The sequence below is a fragment of the Lampris incognitus genome, chromosome 18, assembly GCF_029633865.1.
Source record: "Lampris incognitus isolate fLamInc1 chromosome 18, fLamInc1.hap2, whole genome shotgun sequence".
NCBI lineage: Eukaryota > Metazoa > Chordata > Actinopteri > Lampriformes > Lampridae > Lampris > Lampris incognitus.
This window is the reverse complement of record NC_079228.1, coordinates 14342431-14361662: the sequence shown is the minus strand read 5'-3', so window position 1 is coordinate 14361662 and position 19232 is coordinate 14342431. Positions and strand designations below refer to the sequence as shown.

Below are 19232 nucleotides of genomic sequence, written 5' to 3'. Positions count from 1 at the left end.
ATATGTTTACCATGTCTTGGCAACATCTTTTACTATTTTCAGATCATCTTTTTTATCATTATTAATTAATTTTAGCGCATCAACACGGTTTTACAAATGAAGTGGTTCACTGAAAGCATGAGCGCTGAAGATGGAAATACGATCACTTTTGGTAGGCTACTTTGTATAGCTGCATTAATCATCTAAAAATAGTAAAACAACTATTTAAAAAAAAACCCGCACATGGCTGTCTTTTATTTCATTGCGTGAAATGAAAATGAAATGATCAAGGTTTACTTTAAGTGAAGGAATGCGCGCTCCCGATTTGTGGGATACATATTCTGTTGGGGGTGCCAAACTTGGTCGCACGGCGGGGCCCGCGTTACCACGTTGACAAAGCGCACACGCGCTACTGCGCATGTGCCATACGTGGTGCCCGAGCTGTCCCATTGAAATCGGTGGTCGGGATCAGAGGGTGGACGATCTGAAAGTTGGGGCAGAGGAGTCTGATGCACCGGGAAGAGGCGGGGAGTGCGGAATCTTTGTCGTAGGCCGGAGTCCGTCGCCAGCGTCGGGCAGTTGTCGTGTGTGAAGATGGTTCGCTGTGTGTGTGGCATGTTATATTTGGCGGTTCTGGTAGCGTTCGCCTCTTGCAATGCGCCCCCGGTACCGTTAGACGACATCATCATTGAGAAAACTTTCGTGCCGGAGCAATGCGGGCGGGCGGTGAAAGTGGGCGACTACGTCAGGTACCACTACAACGGCGTGTTCCCCGATGGGAAGAAATTCGACTCTAGGTGAGTACGCAGTCGGCTTTCATAAACGGCTTATTAGTGCGTGGTTTGTTTAAACGCGTGTGCGCGCTGCGTAAAGAGCCGAGGGCATGTTTCAGGGGTCGACCCAGCGAGTGAGCCACGCAAGCAGGCAGCCGGAGCCGAGCTGCAACTCCTGCTATATAGGGAGAAGACAGCCTTTCAGAAGAAGAGATCTGAAGTCTGCCCTTTTCTAACGTCCTGGGGGGGGGGGGGGGTCATCCTGTCAGGGTGGAGGGCTTTACCCGTGGCGTTAAAGCGCGATACTCGCTCCAAGCGTCTGCTGTGATTTCCACGTACTCACTTGTTCTCGGGGCCTGCTGGGAAAACTGGTCCCTGGCCAGAGTTTACATTGGTCTCACGTATGGAAAGCTATCAACCCCCATAGACCGGAGGGATCGCGAATGACACGTACATGATTTCAGTGGTCCCGCCAGACCTTGTAGCCGAAACCTCAGAAGGCATAGCTCCTTTTTTTTAGGTTTGAGGTTAGCTTTGCTGTGTTAAGGGGCGAGGGGGTAAATCAAGACATAGGCAACCGTGTGCCATGAGGTGCCACGAGTATGCAGCTTTTTCCTCCTCACCAATCAGGGGATCTCACACATTATTCCACCCTCTTTAGCTGAAGGTATGCTAACAAGGTAAGGTAAATCTGATTACTGTTGGCACCCCGTGGCACATGGAGTGAATAAATGTGACTAATTACAATATAATAATTCAAGACGTGTGTGTGTGTGTGTGTGTGTGTGTGTGTGTGTGTGTGTGTGCACTACAGCTATGACCGTGGGAGCACGTATAACGTGTACGTGGGTAAGAAGCAGCTTATTGAAGGGATGGACAAAGCCCTGGTGGGAATGTGTGTCAATGAAAGGAGGCTGGTCAAGATCCCCCCACAGCTTGCCTATGGAAAACGGGGCTATGGTAAGTGCATAAAGTTTTGTGTCTGACTTTGACCTTTTTTCTTTCTTTTTTTTTGTTATATCGACGCATGTCTGGTCTCCTGCGAGACTGGTGGAGTGCCTTGGCTGCACTGGTGAAATAATATTGGATGAGAGGGCCTGAATCTTTAAGACTTTGCGGTATAATGGATGTTGTCTAAGGTCCGTGTGACCCCCGATGATGTGTATCCTGCTGGCCAGTGAGCACTCATAAACACACAGATGACAGTGCCAATAACCACAGCAGCTGGTTCAACTTAGCGTAACAATGAGGGGAGTTGGTGTGTCACGTGGATGCACAGGGGAGGAAAAGATCACCGTCGGAGCAGAGGGGTTGTGTTGTATCAAAGTAAGTCTAGCCACAGTGGGGGCGGGTCGTGCCCGAAGATCTGTGCCAAATGATTCACATACCAGGAAGCAGAATCGAAGGCAGTGATGATGCTAGGGAGCAAGACCCTCAGCTGTTTGTAACTCCAGTACAAATAGTGGATACCGGTAGCAGGCAACAGGTTTCAGTGCACACAGCGGCAGCGACACAAAGGTTTAATGGGATCGGGCCTTTTAACCGAAATAAAACATGGCTGCTGCATGTGCCAGAGTTTGTCTGTCCACTTGTCTGTTTGGGAACAGGTGTCCCAAGGATGCCTGCTTCTGTTTTGCACGGCTGGAGGAAATATTGCCCGATTTCTGTTTGGTGTGTAGAAACTGTTCTGTGAATGTAGCCCTCCTTGCACACCTAGCGAGGAGGGCATGTATGGACAGGCAAAAGTAGAGGGTGTGTCAACAACTACGTGGTTATACGGGGGAAGGGGGCATCTGAGAAGAGAGGGGGAAAAAAAAGATAGAAGTGAAGAGGGGGGATTGAGGCCAGAATAGACCTGCAGCTCACCAGTAGTTTAATCCCAGCCTTCATCTCCCCACGCCAGGGCCTTGTAACCCAGGAAGGCGTATTTATCTTCTGGGCACCATATTCGTTATTACATCTTCATGAATCAGTGTAATGTGCACTGATGTCACGTCGTTGTTCTTGTTTTGGTGGCAAGCAGGCTTTGTTTAAAACTATGTGCCAACGGGCTTTCCAAACCACTTTGAATGAAATATGGTGACAACATGACTGTGTGGAGAGCAGCAGTGTGGGTGCTGTCTTGTGGTCGGCTTGTAAACAAAGAGGACAAAGGAGACCAGCCGTGGAGGGAGCACTAAGAAACAGCACGTACTGACAGGTTAAAAGGGACAGAGGATGGGGAGTTATATGTGTGTGTGATGGTAAGACTAATTTTGCATATTAAAAGTATTAAGAGGTAGTTATAGAGGCCGTCCGGGTGGCGTAGTGGTCTATTCCGTTGCCTACCAACACGGGGATCACCAGTTCCTCCGGCTTGGTCGGGCGTCCCTACAGATGCAATTGACCGTGCCTGCGGGTGGGAAGCCGGATGTGGGTGTGTCCTGGTCGCTGCACTAGCGCCTCCTCTGGTTGGTCGGGGCGCCTGTTCTGGGGGGTGGGGGAACTGGGGGGAATAGTGGGATCCTCCCACACGCTACATCCCCCAGGCCAAACTCCTCTCTGTCAGGTGAAAAGAAGCGGCTGGCAACTCCACATGTATCGAAGGAAGCATGTGGTAGTCTGCAGCCCTCCCTGGCTTGGCAGAGGGGGTGGAGCAGCGACCGGGACGGCTCGGAAGAGTGGGGTAATTGGATGGGTACAATTGGGGAGAAAAAGGGGGAAAGAAGCAAAAAGTAGTTCCAGTATGGCTGCTGGCTATAGAAAACCGTAATAAATGTTTTAATCTCCTCCGTCAGGTGACATTATTCCCCCCGACTCCATCCTTCACTTTGATGTTCTGCTATTGGATGTGTGGAACCCGGAGGACGGCGTTCAGATCAACACCTACCACATGCCTCCGACCTGCTCGAGAAAGGTGGAGGTGTCCGACTACGTGCGCTACCACTACAATGGGACCCTGTTGGACGGGACTCTCTTTGATTCCAGGTGCAGCACGAGTGGAAAACATTTTGACACATGCAGACTGACAGACACACACACACACACTTATGCAAATAAAATCAGATGCCACTCACTCACACACAGACACACACACATACACATTCAAGGTTCATTGCATGTGATATGTGTTGTGTGTGATATGTGATATGTATTGAAAACTGATCTATGATCTAACTGCCCGACCCCGTCCTACCATACAGCCACACCCGCCTCCGCACATACGACACCTACATTGGCATTGGGTGGCTGATTGCCGGCATGGACCAGGGGCTGCTGGGAATGTGTGTCGGGGAGAGACGCATCATCACTATGCCCCCATCACTTGGATACGGGGAGAATGGAGATGGTAAGTGCTACATTCAAGTCTTTACAACTGGACCTTTGGCTCTGCAAATACTTCCATTTATTCACAAACCACAGAGACAATCACGACCAAAGGCCAAGATTGGCCTCTTGTTCAGCAACAGTGCTGTAGTTGCACACTCCGAACACTTGGGGGCAGTGCATGACTCACAGAAAAGCGTTCAGTTTGGCCTGCTTGCCAGGGGAAAACTGCAGCAACATGTTCAAACACCCTCAACACGACATAGCACCCGAGGTGTGTTTAGGTAACCCCGTAGACATGATGCTGAAACATCTCAATGGGTTTTGACTGTTTCCCTTTATAGTGCCTATTTAAAAAAAGATATGACCCCTGACACGTGCTCCTCTTTTTTCCCCTCTGTCTTCTCTTTTCCTCTGTCTCTCTGTCCCCTTGTCATTCTACATTCTTTCCCTCTTTCCTCCCCCATTTCTTTCTTTTACTTGTTCTGATGTTCCGCTGTGCAGGTAGCGACATCCCGGGGCAGGCGTCTCTGGTGTTTGACGTGGTCCTGCTGGACCTCCACAACCCCAAAGATAGCGTCATGGTCACCAACCAGCAGGTGCCCGAGTCCTGCACCAGGAAGACCATCGCCGGAGATTTTGTGCGCTACCATTATAACGGTTCTCTCCTCGATGGAACCTTCTTCGACTCCAGGTGTGTGTGTGTGTGTGTGTGTGTGTGTGCGCGCGCGTGCGCGCGCGTGCACGGTCCCCAGCTCTCTAATACTCATTAAGTGTATAAATAGTGTAGGATGGCTGAAGGAAGATGCATTGGGTCTTACTTTTTCTCTTTCTATGGAAAAAAAAAACTGGAAAGGAAATTCTCTGATGGTTCCCGTTCACTTCACGACTCTTGCTTGTCTTTTGTCTGTTATTCCTCAAGTATCCTCAGTGTGGCAGCATATCTCCATAAACCAAATATAGCTAGGCGTCCAGCTGTGGTTTGGGAAATGAGAAGAACCAGTCATAGTTTCACAACATCCATTTCAGCCTGCTACTGACTACATCAGGAGACAGGCTCTTATATAGCTGCATCTCAGTCCAGGGACACAGTCTCTGTATAGTAGACGGGGAGAGAGAACGTCCACTCCAAACTTTTAAGTTCCACGTTCCACATTATAGATGTTTAAAGGACTTCATGAAGAGCAGGATGCACGATATTGAAAATTTTTGCCGATATCTGATGACCGATGCTTTCCATGGTCAGCCTTGATTGGTATTTTTGGTTTCACCTCAGTACCGCCGCGTGTGTTAGTTTGCACCAGTGAGGTTTATCAGTTATCATACAAGAACTGTGATGCTCGGTGAAGACAGAGACGTCTAAAACACTGCTTTATCACTGCCTGTCCTGATTTATTACTAAACACTACACTGCTTCCATATGTCTGCACTCACTGAAGGAGATGAGCACACATATAAATTCAACTCAAATGGAGAAGACATTTATTTTGGCGTAACATCTTCGCTCTGGTGTTGGTTCTGTAACAGGTCCATCCTTCACTGCTCCCCTATAAAATACTGTCCCGCTGTCGCCTCGAGTGAAAAAGGGGGCAAATCTGCTCCCTTCAATCATCACAAAAAGTTTGATAACTTTATCCATTCAAAATAGCCTAGTTAGCGCATCCGGGTAGCGTAGCAGTCTATTCTGTCGCCTACCAACACGGGGATCGCCTGTTCAAATCCCCGTGTTACCTCCGGCTTGGTCGGGCGTCCCTACAGATGCAATTGGCTGTGTCTGCGGGTGGGTACGTGTCCTGGTTGCTGCACTAGCGCCTCCTCTGGTCGGTCAGGGTGCCTGTTCGGGGGGGGGGACTGGGGGGAATAGCGTGATCCTCCCACATGCTATGTCCCCCTGGTGAAACTCCTCACTGTCAGGTGAAAAGAAGTGGCTGGCAACTCCACATGTATTGAAGGAAGCATGTGGTAGTCTGCAGCCCTCCCGGATCAGCAGAGGGGGTGGAGCAGCGACCGGGATGGCTCGGAAGAGTGAGGTAATTGGCCAGGTATGATTGGGGAGAAAGGGGGGGCCTAGTCAAACAGAAATAGCCCACAGTGCAAACATTTATTTCTGGGCTGTAACATGACCTGTGTCTTTCAATCAACGCCTGTCGTCATAGTCGGCACATTATTAAGGTGTCATCATATCGCAAGCCACATATATCTGAAATGCAGTGGCTCATATCTGGGGGAAAGAGGGGGTCTTTACTTACTGAATCCAAAATAAGAATGGCCAAACGACGCTGAGCTCTATTCTTGATGATGTTTGTGATAATAATTTCTGTCCATTCTGCAGCTACTCACGTAACCGAACCTATGACACATATGTGGGTCGGGGGTATGTGATCGCCGGCATGGATGAGGGGCTGATCGGGGTCTGCATCGGAGAGAAACGCACAATCACCATCCCCCCACATCTTGGCTATGGAGAAGAGGGCACAGGTAAGTGTGTGTGTGTGTGTGTGTTTGTCCAACTGTGTACATATCTTTTGTGTGTGTCTGCATTATGATATTTCTCCCCAAAACGACATTTATGGCATCTGGGTGGTGTTGCGGTCTATTCCGTTGCCTACCAACACGGGGATTGCTGGTTCGAATCCCCGTGTTACCTCCGGCTTGGTCGGGCGTCCTTAGAGACACAATTGGCCGTGTCTGCGGGTGGGAAGCCGGATGTGGGTATGTGTCCTGGTCGCTGCACTAGCGCATCCTCTGGTCGGTTGAGGCTCCTGTTTGGGGGGGAGGGGGAACTGGGGGGAATAGCGTGATCCTCCCACGCACTACGCCCCCCTGGCGAAACTCCTCACTGTCAGGTGAAAAGAAGCGACTGGCAACTCCACGTGTATCGGAGGAGGCATGTGGTAGTCTGCAGCCCTCCCTGGATCGGCAGAGAGGGTGGAGCAGCGACCGGGACAGCTCGGAAGAGTGGGGTAATTGGCGGGATACAACCGGGGAGATCCAGTTGTATCCCCCAAAAAAAAGACATTTCCAGTTCAAATTTTGCATTCCTCCCTTAAATAACGAGGTCTTTTCTGTGTTTAACACAGGTACCAAAATCCCAGGTTCAGCTGTGCTGGTGTTTGATGTGTACATCATAGACTTCCACAACCCGTCGGACGGCACGGAAATCACCGTGACCTATAAGCCGGAGGTTTGTAACAAGGTCACCAAGAAGGGAGACTTTGTTAAATACCACTACAACGCGACGCTGATGGACGGCTCGCCCATCGACTCCACGTGAGTAAAACCTGTGTGTGTGTGGTTGTGTGTGTGTGTGTGTGTGTGTGTGTGTGAGTGTGTGTGTGTGTGTGTAATTAGCAACCAGACAGAAACCTCTGATGGACATGCACTTGCAGAAGAAAATGGTCTGTAAACTTGGCTTCTCTCGTATGGTTTGGAAAACACCCAGACTGGAACACCTCAAAGGGGAACCTGTAAGTCGAAACTCTGCTCCTGTGAAAAGCCTCATTAGACTAGAAAACAGGAAGCAGAGGTTGAAACTCCCAAAATGCTCAGTTGCGGAGGCGTGTGGGTGGCGTAGCGGTTTATTCCGTTGCCTACCAACACGGGGATCGCTAGTTCGAGTCGCCGTGTTACCTCCAGCTTGGTCGGGCGTCTCTAAAGACACAATTGGCCGTGTCTGCAGGTGGGAAGCTGGATGTTGATATGTGTCCTGGTTGCTGCACTAGCGCCTCCTCTGGTCGGTTGAGGCGCCTGTTCGGGGGGGGAGACTGGGGGGAATAGCGTGATCCTCTCACACGCTACATTCTCCCTGTCAGGTGAAAAGAGGCGGCTGGCAACTCCACATGTATTGGAGGGGGCATGTGGTGGTCTGAAGCCCTCCCCCAAGGGTGCAATGGGATGGAAGGGGTGCAGAGGGTGCAATACACACAGGCGCCACATCAGCGGGGGCGCCAAAAGTACAGTGTACAGTAAACAATTTCTGGTTATAGGCCTATTTGTTTTTTAAAAGTTTAATATTTATGAATATTATTACTTGGATAAGAATTTTCGATTTGAATATTTAGTTACATGTGGTATTTTTTTAAATTATATGTATATATATATATATATATATACACTACCGTTCAAAAGTTTGGGATCACCCAAACAATTTCGTGTTTTCCATGAAAAGTCACACTTATTCACCACCATATGTTGTGAAATGAATAGAAAATAGAGTCAAGACATTGACAAGGTTAGAAATAATGATTTGTATTTGAAATAAGATTTTTTTTACATCAAACTTTGCTTTCGTCAAAGAATCCTCCATTTGCAGCAATTACAGCATTGCAGACCTTTGGCATTCTAGCTGTTAATTTGTTGAGGTAATCTGGAGAAATTGCACCCCACGCTTCCAGAAGCAGCTCCCACAAGTTGGATTGGTTGGATGGGCACTTCTTTGAGCAGATTGAGTTTCAGGAGCATCACATTTGTGGGGTCAATTAAACGCTCAAAATGGCCAGAAAAAGAGAACTTTCATCTGAAACTCGACAGTCTATTCTTGTTCTTAGAAATGAAGGCTATTCCATGCGAGAAATTGCTAAGAAATTGAAGATTTCCTACACCGGTGTGTACTACTCCCTTCAGAGGACAGCACAAACAGGCTCTAACCAGAGTAGAAAAAGAAGTGGGAGGCCGCGTTGCAAAACTGAGCAAGAAGATAAAACTTTTGAACGGTAGTGTATATAAAATTGTTTTTATTTATTTATTTATTTATTTATTTTGCGTACGGTCTTTTGCCACCCCCACTGATGCGGCACCTGTGTGCATTGCACCCTCTGCACCCCTGCCCTCCCCGGGTCGGCAGAGGGGATGGAGCAGTGACCGGAAGGGCTCGGGAGAGTGGGGTAGTTGGCCAAGTATAATTAGGGAGGAAAAGGGGGGGGGGGAAGAATGCTCAGTTGCTCAAGGGAGTCTTTCAAAATAAACATAAAAGATTCAATGCATTCTCTCTGTGATCACACAAGACTTCTCTTTATTTCCCTCGCCCTCTCTCGTAGGTATAACTATGGAAAGACATACAACATAGTCCTGGGAGCCAACCAAGTGGTACCGGGTATGGAGGATGGCATGAAGGACATGTGTATTGGCGAGAAGAGACGCCTTATCATTCCTCCACATCTGGGCTACGGCGAAAGAGGAGTTAGTGAGTCTCGTTTTCTGCCGCTGTTCTCTCTCTCTCTCTCTCACTCTCACACACACACACACACACACACACACACACACACACACACACACACACATAGTTTGAAGATGCTATTCTCCTCTGATTGACCACGGTGGGAGTGTTGATATTCCTGAAAAGACAATCCCTGCTGTGTCTTACTAGTTAGCCTCACTGGCCACTGCCAGAGACGCCTGTTAGCTGGCATTACATCCATTCTGCTGTTACAGAGCAGAAAGCACAGCAACGGCGAGGCAGTCACCCGCAGATTCTCTCTAACCTGGAGAAATTAGCAGTTCCTCTTTTAGACACCAGAGTGGTCAGATGGCCTTTTGACCCATGAACACTACTACTACTACTACTACTACTAGTAGTAGTACTACTACTACCACTTTCTGCTGCTCCCGTTAGGGGTCGCCACAGCAGATCATCCGTTTCCATCTCTTCCTGTCCTCTACATCTTCCTCTGTCACACCAGCCACCTGCATGTCCTCCCTCACCACATCCATAAACCTCCTCTTTGGCCTTCCTCTTTTCTTCTTCCCTGGCAGCTCCATATTCAGCATCCTTCTCCTAATATACCCAGCATCTCTCCTCCATACATGTCCAAACCATCTCAATCTTATCTCGCTTGTTTTATCTCCAAACCGTCCAACCTGAGCGGTCCCTCTAATGTACTCGTTCCTAATCCTGTCCTTCATCACTCCCAATGAAAATCTTAGCATCTTCAACTCTGCCAGCTCCGCCTCCTGTCTTTTCGTCAGTGCCACTGTCTCCAAACCATATAACATAGCTGGTCTCACAACCATCTTGTAAACCTTCCCTTTAACTCTTGCTGGTACCCTTCTGTCGCAAATCACTCCTGACACTCTTCTCCACCCACTCCACCCTGCCTGCATTCTCTTCGTCACCTCTCTTCTGCACTCCCCGTTACTTTGGACAGTCGACCCCAAGTATTTAAACTCATATGCCTTCTTCACCTCTACTCCTTGCATCCTCACCATTCCACTCTCCTCCCTCTCATTCACGCATAGGTATTCCATCTTGTTTTTGCTTTTGACCCACGAACAGCGCAGTAAAAAATAAATAAATAGATAAATAAATAAATAGATAGATAAAAGAACAATGTTAAATCTACTGAATCCAAATACTCTCTGCCTCTACCACTAACCAGTGCCCGCTCCCCTCCTGCGTTCATCATCCTCGTCACGTAGCTATAGCCTGTTAATACATCTCTGATGTCTTTGGTGACAAAAGGGAACCCATGACAGCGAACTGAAAGCTGTGGTTCCTCTAACCCCTCGGTTAGCTGTGCTGGTGATGATGTGATTTCTGTGGTATTACCATTGTAAGACTAAAAGTGCATATGGGGCCGCACAACTTACACCGTCACCTTACGCCATGTGATGTAGTCCCTATTTCAACTCTATCGCTTCATTTCCTCTCGTCAATGAAGGACCTGTCTACCCTTGAATCAGATTTATCATCCTATGAGATGACGCTACATCAAGAGTCTGTAGAGGCACTGGTATGATTTAGGGATGGCTTGACACCACTTTGACATTTACAATACTGATAACACAATCTTGAATATAATAATAATAATAAATCAATCTTATGTAGCGCTTTTCTAACACTCACTTTACAATAAACGGGGTGAAACAACACAACAGGTAAACATAATACAAACATACAGGGGTGGATGGGAAGAGGGGCTACGAGAGGGAGAAGCAGCAGCCACACACGACACCAGCAGTACTCCCAGACTTACACAGACACAAAAGGGCAAGAAAAACAAAACACAAACAGCACTGTGGATGTAGATTTTCTGTAGGTGTTTACTCCCGTAGCCTATTCCTCCCCCGGGGTATCCACTAAGCAGTGGCACTATTTAACCCATAGCTGGGGGGTGGTTCACGGGCATCAGGGAATATCCACACACCGGTGGGCCTGCGTACCGCACGTCTAGGGGCCAGACCTCCACCGAGTCCCTTGTAGTTCAGCCAGGGTCCAAGGCGTACCCAGTTACCGTGTGTCGCCATGAGGAGGCGCTACATAGGGCTTGCTGTTGGAGGGGCTCTGTACTGGCAGTGAGATATATCTGCCAATCCCGGTACCAGCTGTCATAGAAATTTCTTTTGAATCTATTCCAAGGTTTTGCTGAGCCCAAAGGAATAACTACGTATTTTAGGGTTGAGTAGATGTGATGATACATAGTTTATTGGAAGGCTCCAGAGAAGTAGACCAACAAGTTACAATAACAAGTACGTTCTGAAAACACACATGTGTAGAATTTTTATACTCTCCTCATGAGTCCATGAAGAACAAACATATCTTGGTATTAAAAAAAAAAGTCCCTTGATATATTCTCTGCACCATTGAACTTTATTACCTCTTATTTCGCCTATACAAGTCAATCCTTGTGTATATATCTGAAGATTGTTGTGCTGTAGTGTTGTTATGTGATGTTAAGTACACTGAGAAAGCCACAAAACGAGTCGAATTCCATGTAGTGCAAATCTACATGGCCAATAAACATGATTCTGATTCTGAAAACAGGGTGGCTGGATGCCATATCTGATCTTATCCAAGTTCCCCCGTACCCCAAACAGACGTGCAGAGCTTATCGTCCCTCCTCGCTGAGGCCCACCACATGTTTATTCCCGTACATTATCTCTGAGTGCAGGACCCACTCCTTCTCATGTTAGTACGTAGTACTAGAAAGACTACTATCGTCATTAAACGTAATAAAAGATGATACATATATTCACATTTTCCTCACACAAGCCAATACTCTTTCCTTTTGCCTCACACAACCATGAAGTGGTTAATAAACCATTTTATGGATGTACTCTGTTTAGGATAGTCATCTAAAAAAACAACAACAACATCATTGTTGAATAATAATAAAATGTTCAATCTTAAGGAAATAAGGAGGTCTGGTCCGGTCTGTTCATCATCAAGGTATCGTGTATCATAAAACACATGTTCAGAAGGAGAGTGTGCAGGTCAGGCTGTCTCTGGCTGGTGCAGGGATGGTTGATTACTTATAAAGGGAGAGAACAAGATAACTTTGGGAACAACAAAGGTCAGGGAGTGAGCAACGAGTCACATGGGAAATTGTAAAAAATATTCAGTTGAAGGGGAAAGGGACTTCTCCACATGCATTAACACGGGGATGTGTATTTAAAGCTGGGAATCGGCTCAGTAGGTCTTCAGCAGGATGGGTGCTGTGGTGGCAATCTGTAAGCACGCTGTAGAATAAAGACTTAAACAGTCAGGCTGTCTTTGTCAGAATTTTATTGGAGCAGAGAACTTAGTAAGAATAACACTTGCAAGTGGATTCAAGCTCGCCGTGGCAAGAGTGAGCCCCGAGTGTCTGTATCACATTTCTTATATAGTTAATGCTGAGACATGCTTGCATAACTGCCCTGGAAGTGGTTACTGTCTGTAGCGTCTGTTGGGTGCAGATACTTCCTGTTGTCTGGTTTTAACCAGCTTGGCGGTGAGAGTGCCATCACATGTGTTGCATGTAGAGTTGATATGCAAGCATGTAGTGTGTCTCATTGTTTTTCCTCTGAGAGTACTTTGTTCTATGCACACTCTATTCTTTGTACTTACAATGTATTGGTAAGAGATGAACACAGTAAGCATGCCCATATATGGCAACAACAATGGTTATTTGACAATTTTCCATTACAGTGCATACTGAGATACATGCAAGAAGAACACGCATATAGAAGCAATTAAGCTTTTCCTTCACAATAATGTTCCAACTGTAAATGCAGTGCTCCACTAAAAGAGAAATACATGGCCAACAGCATGACTTGGTGATACAGTATGACAGCTTCTTTGGAAACTGCAGGCGATTCTCTCTCTCATGCGCTACACTGAGTAGTGACTGTTGTCGTCACGAGACACACGCTGCTACTTTGCTTTACGACATATTGCTCTTAAACTACAACGCAAGGTGCAAAACATTACATTGAAGGTCTGTAGCAGTCTAGAAGAGATGCCCCTCCAGATCTAATCTCAGGCTTTACGTTTCCTTATAATGGGGTGTTGTGTTCTGGTTATTATTCATCTTCAAGTTATCTGTGTTTCGCTTTGTGTACTACATCACCAACCTGAGAAAACGGGAAAAATAATGAGGCAGGCAGATGCGTGGCCTTGTTTTAATAAAGGTTAACTTGAGAGAGGCAAGTTCTGAGATTTGCTAGGGCGCTAGGATCTGTGTTTTAGTGGCATGTATAACTGAGTGTCGTCAGCATAAAAATGGTAAAACACATCGTGATTTTTGAATGACCTGGCCAAGGGGAAGCATGTATATAGAAAACAGAAGGGGGCCAAGAAGTGAGCCTTGAGGGACACTACAATTCAACTATGCCATCGAGGAAGTAGAGTTACCCAGAACAATAGAAAAAGTTCTGTTGGTGAGGTAAGAGCGCAATAAGCTAAGAGCTGAGCCCTTGATGCCAACCTAAGTCTCTAAGAGATGTAAGAGGATGCTGTGATCGACTGTGTCAAAGGCAGTATTTAAATCTAAAAGAACTAAAAACGAGCAGTCACCTCTGCCTGCAGTAGGTCATTATTGACCTTAACTAGAGCTGTCTCGGTACTATGAAGTGCTCTAAAACCAGACTGGAAACTGTTAAAAATACTATTAATGTTTATAAAAGAAATCAATTGAGATGAAATTACTCTTTTCAGAACATTGGATAAAAAAAGACAATTTGGAGATTGGTCTGTAGTTACTTAAGGACAGGGAATCTAAATTAGGTTTCTTCAGCAATGGGTGGAAATGTTATTAAGAATTTGCAGAATAACGGGGCTAACAGCTGAAAATACCTCCTTGAGCAACTTAGTGTGAACAATGTCTAAGATGCAGGAGGAGGAGTTCATATTGGAGACTGTACTCCCTAACACTAAAATTGTAATAGGTTGGAACTGGGTAAAAGAGTCAGAATTAACACAGAGAATGGAAGAATTCAAGGGCCAGGCTGGATTTGGGACCTGATATTCTCCACCTTATTTACAAAATGAGTGAGAAACTTTTCGGACAACTCAACATCAGGTTCAAAAAAGAAGTGGAAGGACCATTAATAACAGAATCAATTACCCTAAAGAGAACGTTAGGCTTGTGGTTATTTCTTGATATTAGTTCAGAGAAGTATGCTGATCTTGTATCCTTAATTGCCTTCAGCTAAATTAACATTTGGTTTTCAAGGGTTTTCTGTGCTAATTCTGGCTTGTTGACCTTCCATTGCTGTTGTGATTTTCTACAGAGTCTTCTAAGGGCACGGGTGTGATCTTTCAGCCAAGGGAGGTTATTTGATTTTTGTTTTCTAGTTTTAAACAGCGCAGTTTGGTCAAGGATGGATAGGCACTGATCATTGAATGAATTTAACAGTGCATCTGGATTGAGGGGAGATATAGAAGGATTAAAGGATGATGAATTAAAAGCATCACAGAATTTGACTGCGGGGCCAGCGTTGAGAATGTGAGAGCGTGTTTTAGGATAGTGACTAGGAATAGATAGCTGTAGTGAAACTTTGAAAACGACAGCTTTATGGTCAGTTACAAGCATATCCACCAGATTAAGAAAGACACTTGAGAGAGAAACCAGATGAGAGTACAAGGTCTAAAATGTGACCTTTGGAATGTGTGGCCCCTTTAACAGATTGAACGGGGTTAAAAGAGTCTATAAGATCCCAAAAATGTGACATCGGGGAATGGGAAGGACAACCCAAATGAATATTGAAATCACCAAGAATAAGCACCCTGTCATATTTTAGCATGACAACAGATAGAAGGTCAGAAACTCAGAAGTAAAACTAACTGAATTAGGGGGCCTATAAATTAAGATGCAGAGTCAAGGGGAAAGGGGCAGTGATTAAAAATTATAAAACCTCAAAGGAGATAAAATTACCGAAAGTAACAGGATTGCGCTTAAGACCTAACTTAAAAAAAAACAACAACAACAACTAGGCCACCCCCTCTTCCAGAGGGCCTGGGAAATATGAAAATATGCAAAATCAGGGGGGGCTAGCCTCAATCAGGGGAACAGTGCCCCCTAGGGACAGCCATGTCTCTGTAATCATAATAAAGTCCAGATTATTAGAAACAATAAAATCATTAATTATAAAGGACTTATTACCAAGAGATCTCACATTCAAGAGGCCAAAATTGTCTGGTGTCAGAGCATAGGTAAAGCCAACGGGAGTACAGCAAAGAGGAGGCAAATTGCAGATATTTGCTCCAGATAGTCGGTTGTTGTTGTTTCTACTATTAGATTTGTCCTGTGGATGAGAGGCATGGTGCCTATTAATAGTCTGCATGGGGAAAACTCCTGGTGGGAGGATCAATGACAGATGAGGCCAGTGGAGGGAGCCATTGGGTGGAACAGTACTGTGGGGCACTACCACAGGTGGAAGCGGAGGCTCTGTGAGGGAAGCGTGGGATGTAAACAGTCAGTCGTGTGGAGAGGACTGTATGGCATGCTGCAGGTTGGCCCCTAGCATCTGGCTACGCAGCCTTTTTGGGTAGCTGGATAAAGATAAAGATAAGCCTCTTCCTTCTAACAGGGATTAGGGAGAAATTCTGGATTCATACCATTGTGATCGTAACTGAGACTCGTTTACAATAAGCATTTCTCAAGAGTTTTGGTGCAAGGTATAAAGGGAGTGCGCCCTGAGATGAGGGCATGCACTATGGCATATATGCTTTGTGTGCCTGTTCATGAACAAAATTAAAAGTGTGACAATACCGTAAAAGAGTTTTGCATCGTTCCTCAGTTATTGAGTGGCATTACATAATTGCAACAACAAGATCATTTGATGATGACCTTAGAATAATATTTCATTTTCAACATTGTTCACACTGAAAATGTTGTGGTTTATGCGCGTTTGTTTGTTTGTGTGTGTGTGCCGATATCTAGCTGACGAGGTTCCAGGAAGTGCAGTGCTGGTGTTTGACATTGAGCTGATGGAGATGGAGGAGGGACTTCCTGAGGGCTACATGTTCATCTGGAATGAGGATGTATCACCTGACCTCTTTAACGAGATGGACGTGGACAAAAACCAACTGGTGGAGCCCTCTGAGGTATGTGCTGTCGTAAGCGCCCACCTCCCTGTTTGCCGCTGCGGTTTCATCCCTCATCCTTTGCGAAATTTTAACATTTGCATTTAAACAACTGCGCTTTTTAATACTTCTCCTCACTGGTCTGTCTTTCCTTTCTTTCCATCCCCCAACTCCTTTCCCCTCTCCCATCCTCTGCTTCCACAGTTTACCGACTACATCATGCGGCAGGTGAATGAGGGGAAAGGTCGCCTGGCCCCCGGCTTTGACCCCTACCGCATCATCGAAAACATGTTCTCCAATCAGGATCGGGACGGAGATGGAAAGATCACAGAGGCAGAGTTCAAACTTAAGGCGGATGAGGCCGCCGCCCACGATGAACTATGACGGGGGAAGCGGGCGTGAATCTTGGGTGGGTGTTGAGGGTGGTCGGCTGAGGGGTGAAAAAGTGGGGCAAATCTAGAATTTGAGGACAAGTTATGTGGGTGGGAGGGTTGGCGGATGGGGAGTTGAATAGCAGAGGGAGACGGCGCAGGGTTAAATTGTTAAGACTAATTATAGAAAAGAAACGTGCATTAAAGACAGGTGCAAGGATAGAGGATTAGACAAGTGTTGTTACAACCCAGGCCGTCGCAGCATTGAGGGGTTTTCTTGATCCTAAATTGTCGAGCAAGTCGGAGAAAAACGAAACTGAAGAGGGAAGACTCGTAGACGAATCAAGGGTGGAAAGGTGACGACGTGCAGAAGTCCAAGGGGTCATTAGAAAGAAGAAGAAAAAACAACACCCAATCCAAGGACAATACTAAGTATGATTGATTTGACTTCTGTTTACCTCCTCACACGTAGAACGCTTTGTTTTGTTTCGGGTTTTCTGACATTTTTATATCAGAGAGGGCCAAAGCACCTTCTCTGAGGCACTCCTATCTAAGAGGACCAAACTAAGTCCATGCTCTCTGTGCTTGTTACACTCCGCGGGTCATTTGTCTCTTTTAACTTCTTTCGTTTTCACCGTTTATGTGTTTTTAAAACGTCACACTCCCTCATCTTATCATGTCCAAAACAGAAAGTGTCCCCCATTCTCCCTGGGAAGCGATGACATAACCGTGGGAACGTATTTCATCTGTAAGATGACGATAAGAAGGTTGGTGGTGGTGGTGGTGGTTGTGAAACCAAATTAAGCCGAATTTATTACTGAAGAAAAGCCAAGGGGTATGACGTATGGGCCCATTTCACCCAGTTATCTCACTTCAACCACCACCAATGTGTAGCACCGCCTGGGTGATGCACGGCAGCTATTTTGCGCCAGAATGCTCACCACACATCAGCTTGAGGGGGAGAGGGAGGAACCATTGAGCCAATTACATGGGGGGGGGGGACGATTACAATGACCATGAAAATGGTCTTGAAAAGCCATTTCAAGTAGTACAAGTGGTACATGAAACCTGTTTCATTATGGTCACATGCGTGTTATTTTACATATCAGTTGGGCTGTTCATCGTGAAAATCATTTCACTCCATCAGAAAAAGTAAGCGTCTCATATCACCCGTCTTCCCGTGGCCTGACTAGTTCAGTATTGCTCTCAGCCGGTGTGGGACGACCAGTTTCATTTCACGGGTTCCAGTTCCTCTCCGAACACTACATCACAGATGATCAGTATATCCGTTTATTTCAGCAATGGAATAAACGGCACAGAGCGCAAACTCCATATTTTGTGCACAAGTTAGGGTTAAGATGTTCAGGCCAATCACAGCTGAAGCTTTCATGAATTTCTCTTCCATGGTTTCAACGCTTTCTGTGTTTCCTGCTGTCACAGCCAGCTGCATAGGGTGCACACCAGACACTGAAATCCATAAAATCCTTAAATGACGTATCCGCTCAGGTTTTGAAATGTTCTCGGTTTTCCTAGTTCATGCATTTGTCTCTTCACCTTTTGACCGTGACCCCAATTTAGGATTTTTTTTTAATGTTCGAGTGCGTTTATGTTTATGTGTGGTGTGTGAGAGAGCGCGATAAGAGAGAAGTTGTTTGTTTTTTTACTTTTTTCATGCACAAGAATACTGAAGCTCAATGGTGATGATGTCATTGCATATGTTTAATTTCATTAAATGTCCAGACCCACATAGACACCCAAGATTTTGTCTCTGTTTTTCTTGAACGCAACTAATACGCCATTGTTGTCTTGTGGTCCACAAATGAGTTTGAATTGAAACCTGCAGCAAGTTATGAGCTCAGATCGAGAAGTCGAGCTCGGCGGTGGAGAACCAGAGTGTTGAAAAATTAATGAAACAACCTTTTTGATTCAAATCGTATCAAATATAAAAGAGGAAAACCAACTTTAAACACCCAATAGGTAACCGAGCCCTGAAATCTGATGTCAGTGGAGTGCCATAAATGCTTTTGATTTCTCAGTCTTGTCTTGTCTCTAAATTCAGAAATAGACAAAATTTGCTTTTCAGCAGTACGCGGTTTAAGATGCAGACATTGGATGAGTGAAAAAGTAATGTCAAATGTGGAGAAACTTGCGTGTACCAATGATCCCAAGAGCTATGCCGTCCGGAGCTTGGCTCCTGGTAGGGTCACCTAAAGCAGACAGGTGAAGGGGGAGGTCCCAGACGAAGCGCGATCCAACAAAGACCTCAACGGCGGAGCTGGTGGAAGATGTCTCCAGGTCACAATGGCAGCGAAGCTGGATGAAGGCTGCAACAGAGGGTGGTCCCCAATTGTCTTGGTTCTCCATGACATTGAACTCTGGCCACCCCCTGCCAAGGACCAGGTGGTGGCTGCAGGTGCATCAGCAACTCCATGTAAAAAGCTGTCATGCACAGGCGTCCTCCCATTATGCGGCTCCAGGATCGACCTCTACGCCCACCTGAGGACGCAGAGGGAGGATGGTCAT

The 19232-nt window shown here is 46.2% G+C and overlaps 1 protein-coding gene across 1 annotated transcript; it reads left to right on the top strand.

Annotated features, from left to right (window-relative positions):
• The first annotated feature begins 367 nt into the window (after positions 1-367).
• On the top strand, positions 368-18461 carry fkbp9 (FKBP prolyl isomerase 9). The gene is made up of 10 exons (XM_056298241.1): positions 368-776; positions 1567-1712; positions 3530-3719; positions 3935-4080; positions 4563-4752; positions 6391-6536; positions 7139-7328; positions 9095-9240; positions 16196-16359; positions 16543-18461. Exons 1-10 carry the CDS (start codon positions 574-576, stop codon positions 16720-16722), a joined length of 1701 nt encoding a protein of 566 aa, XP_056154216.1. The 5' UTR covers positions 368-573; the 3' UTR covers positions 16723-18461.
• Positions 18462-19232: the final 771 nt, after the last annotated feature.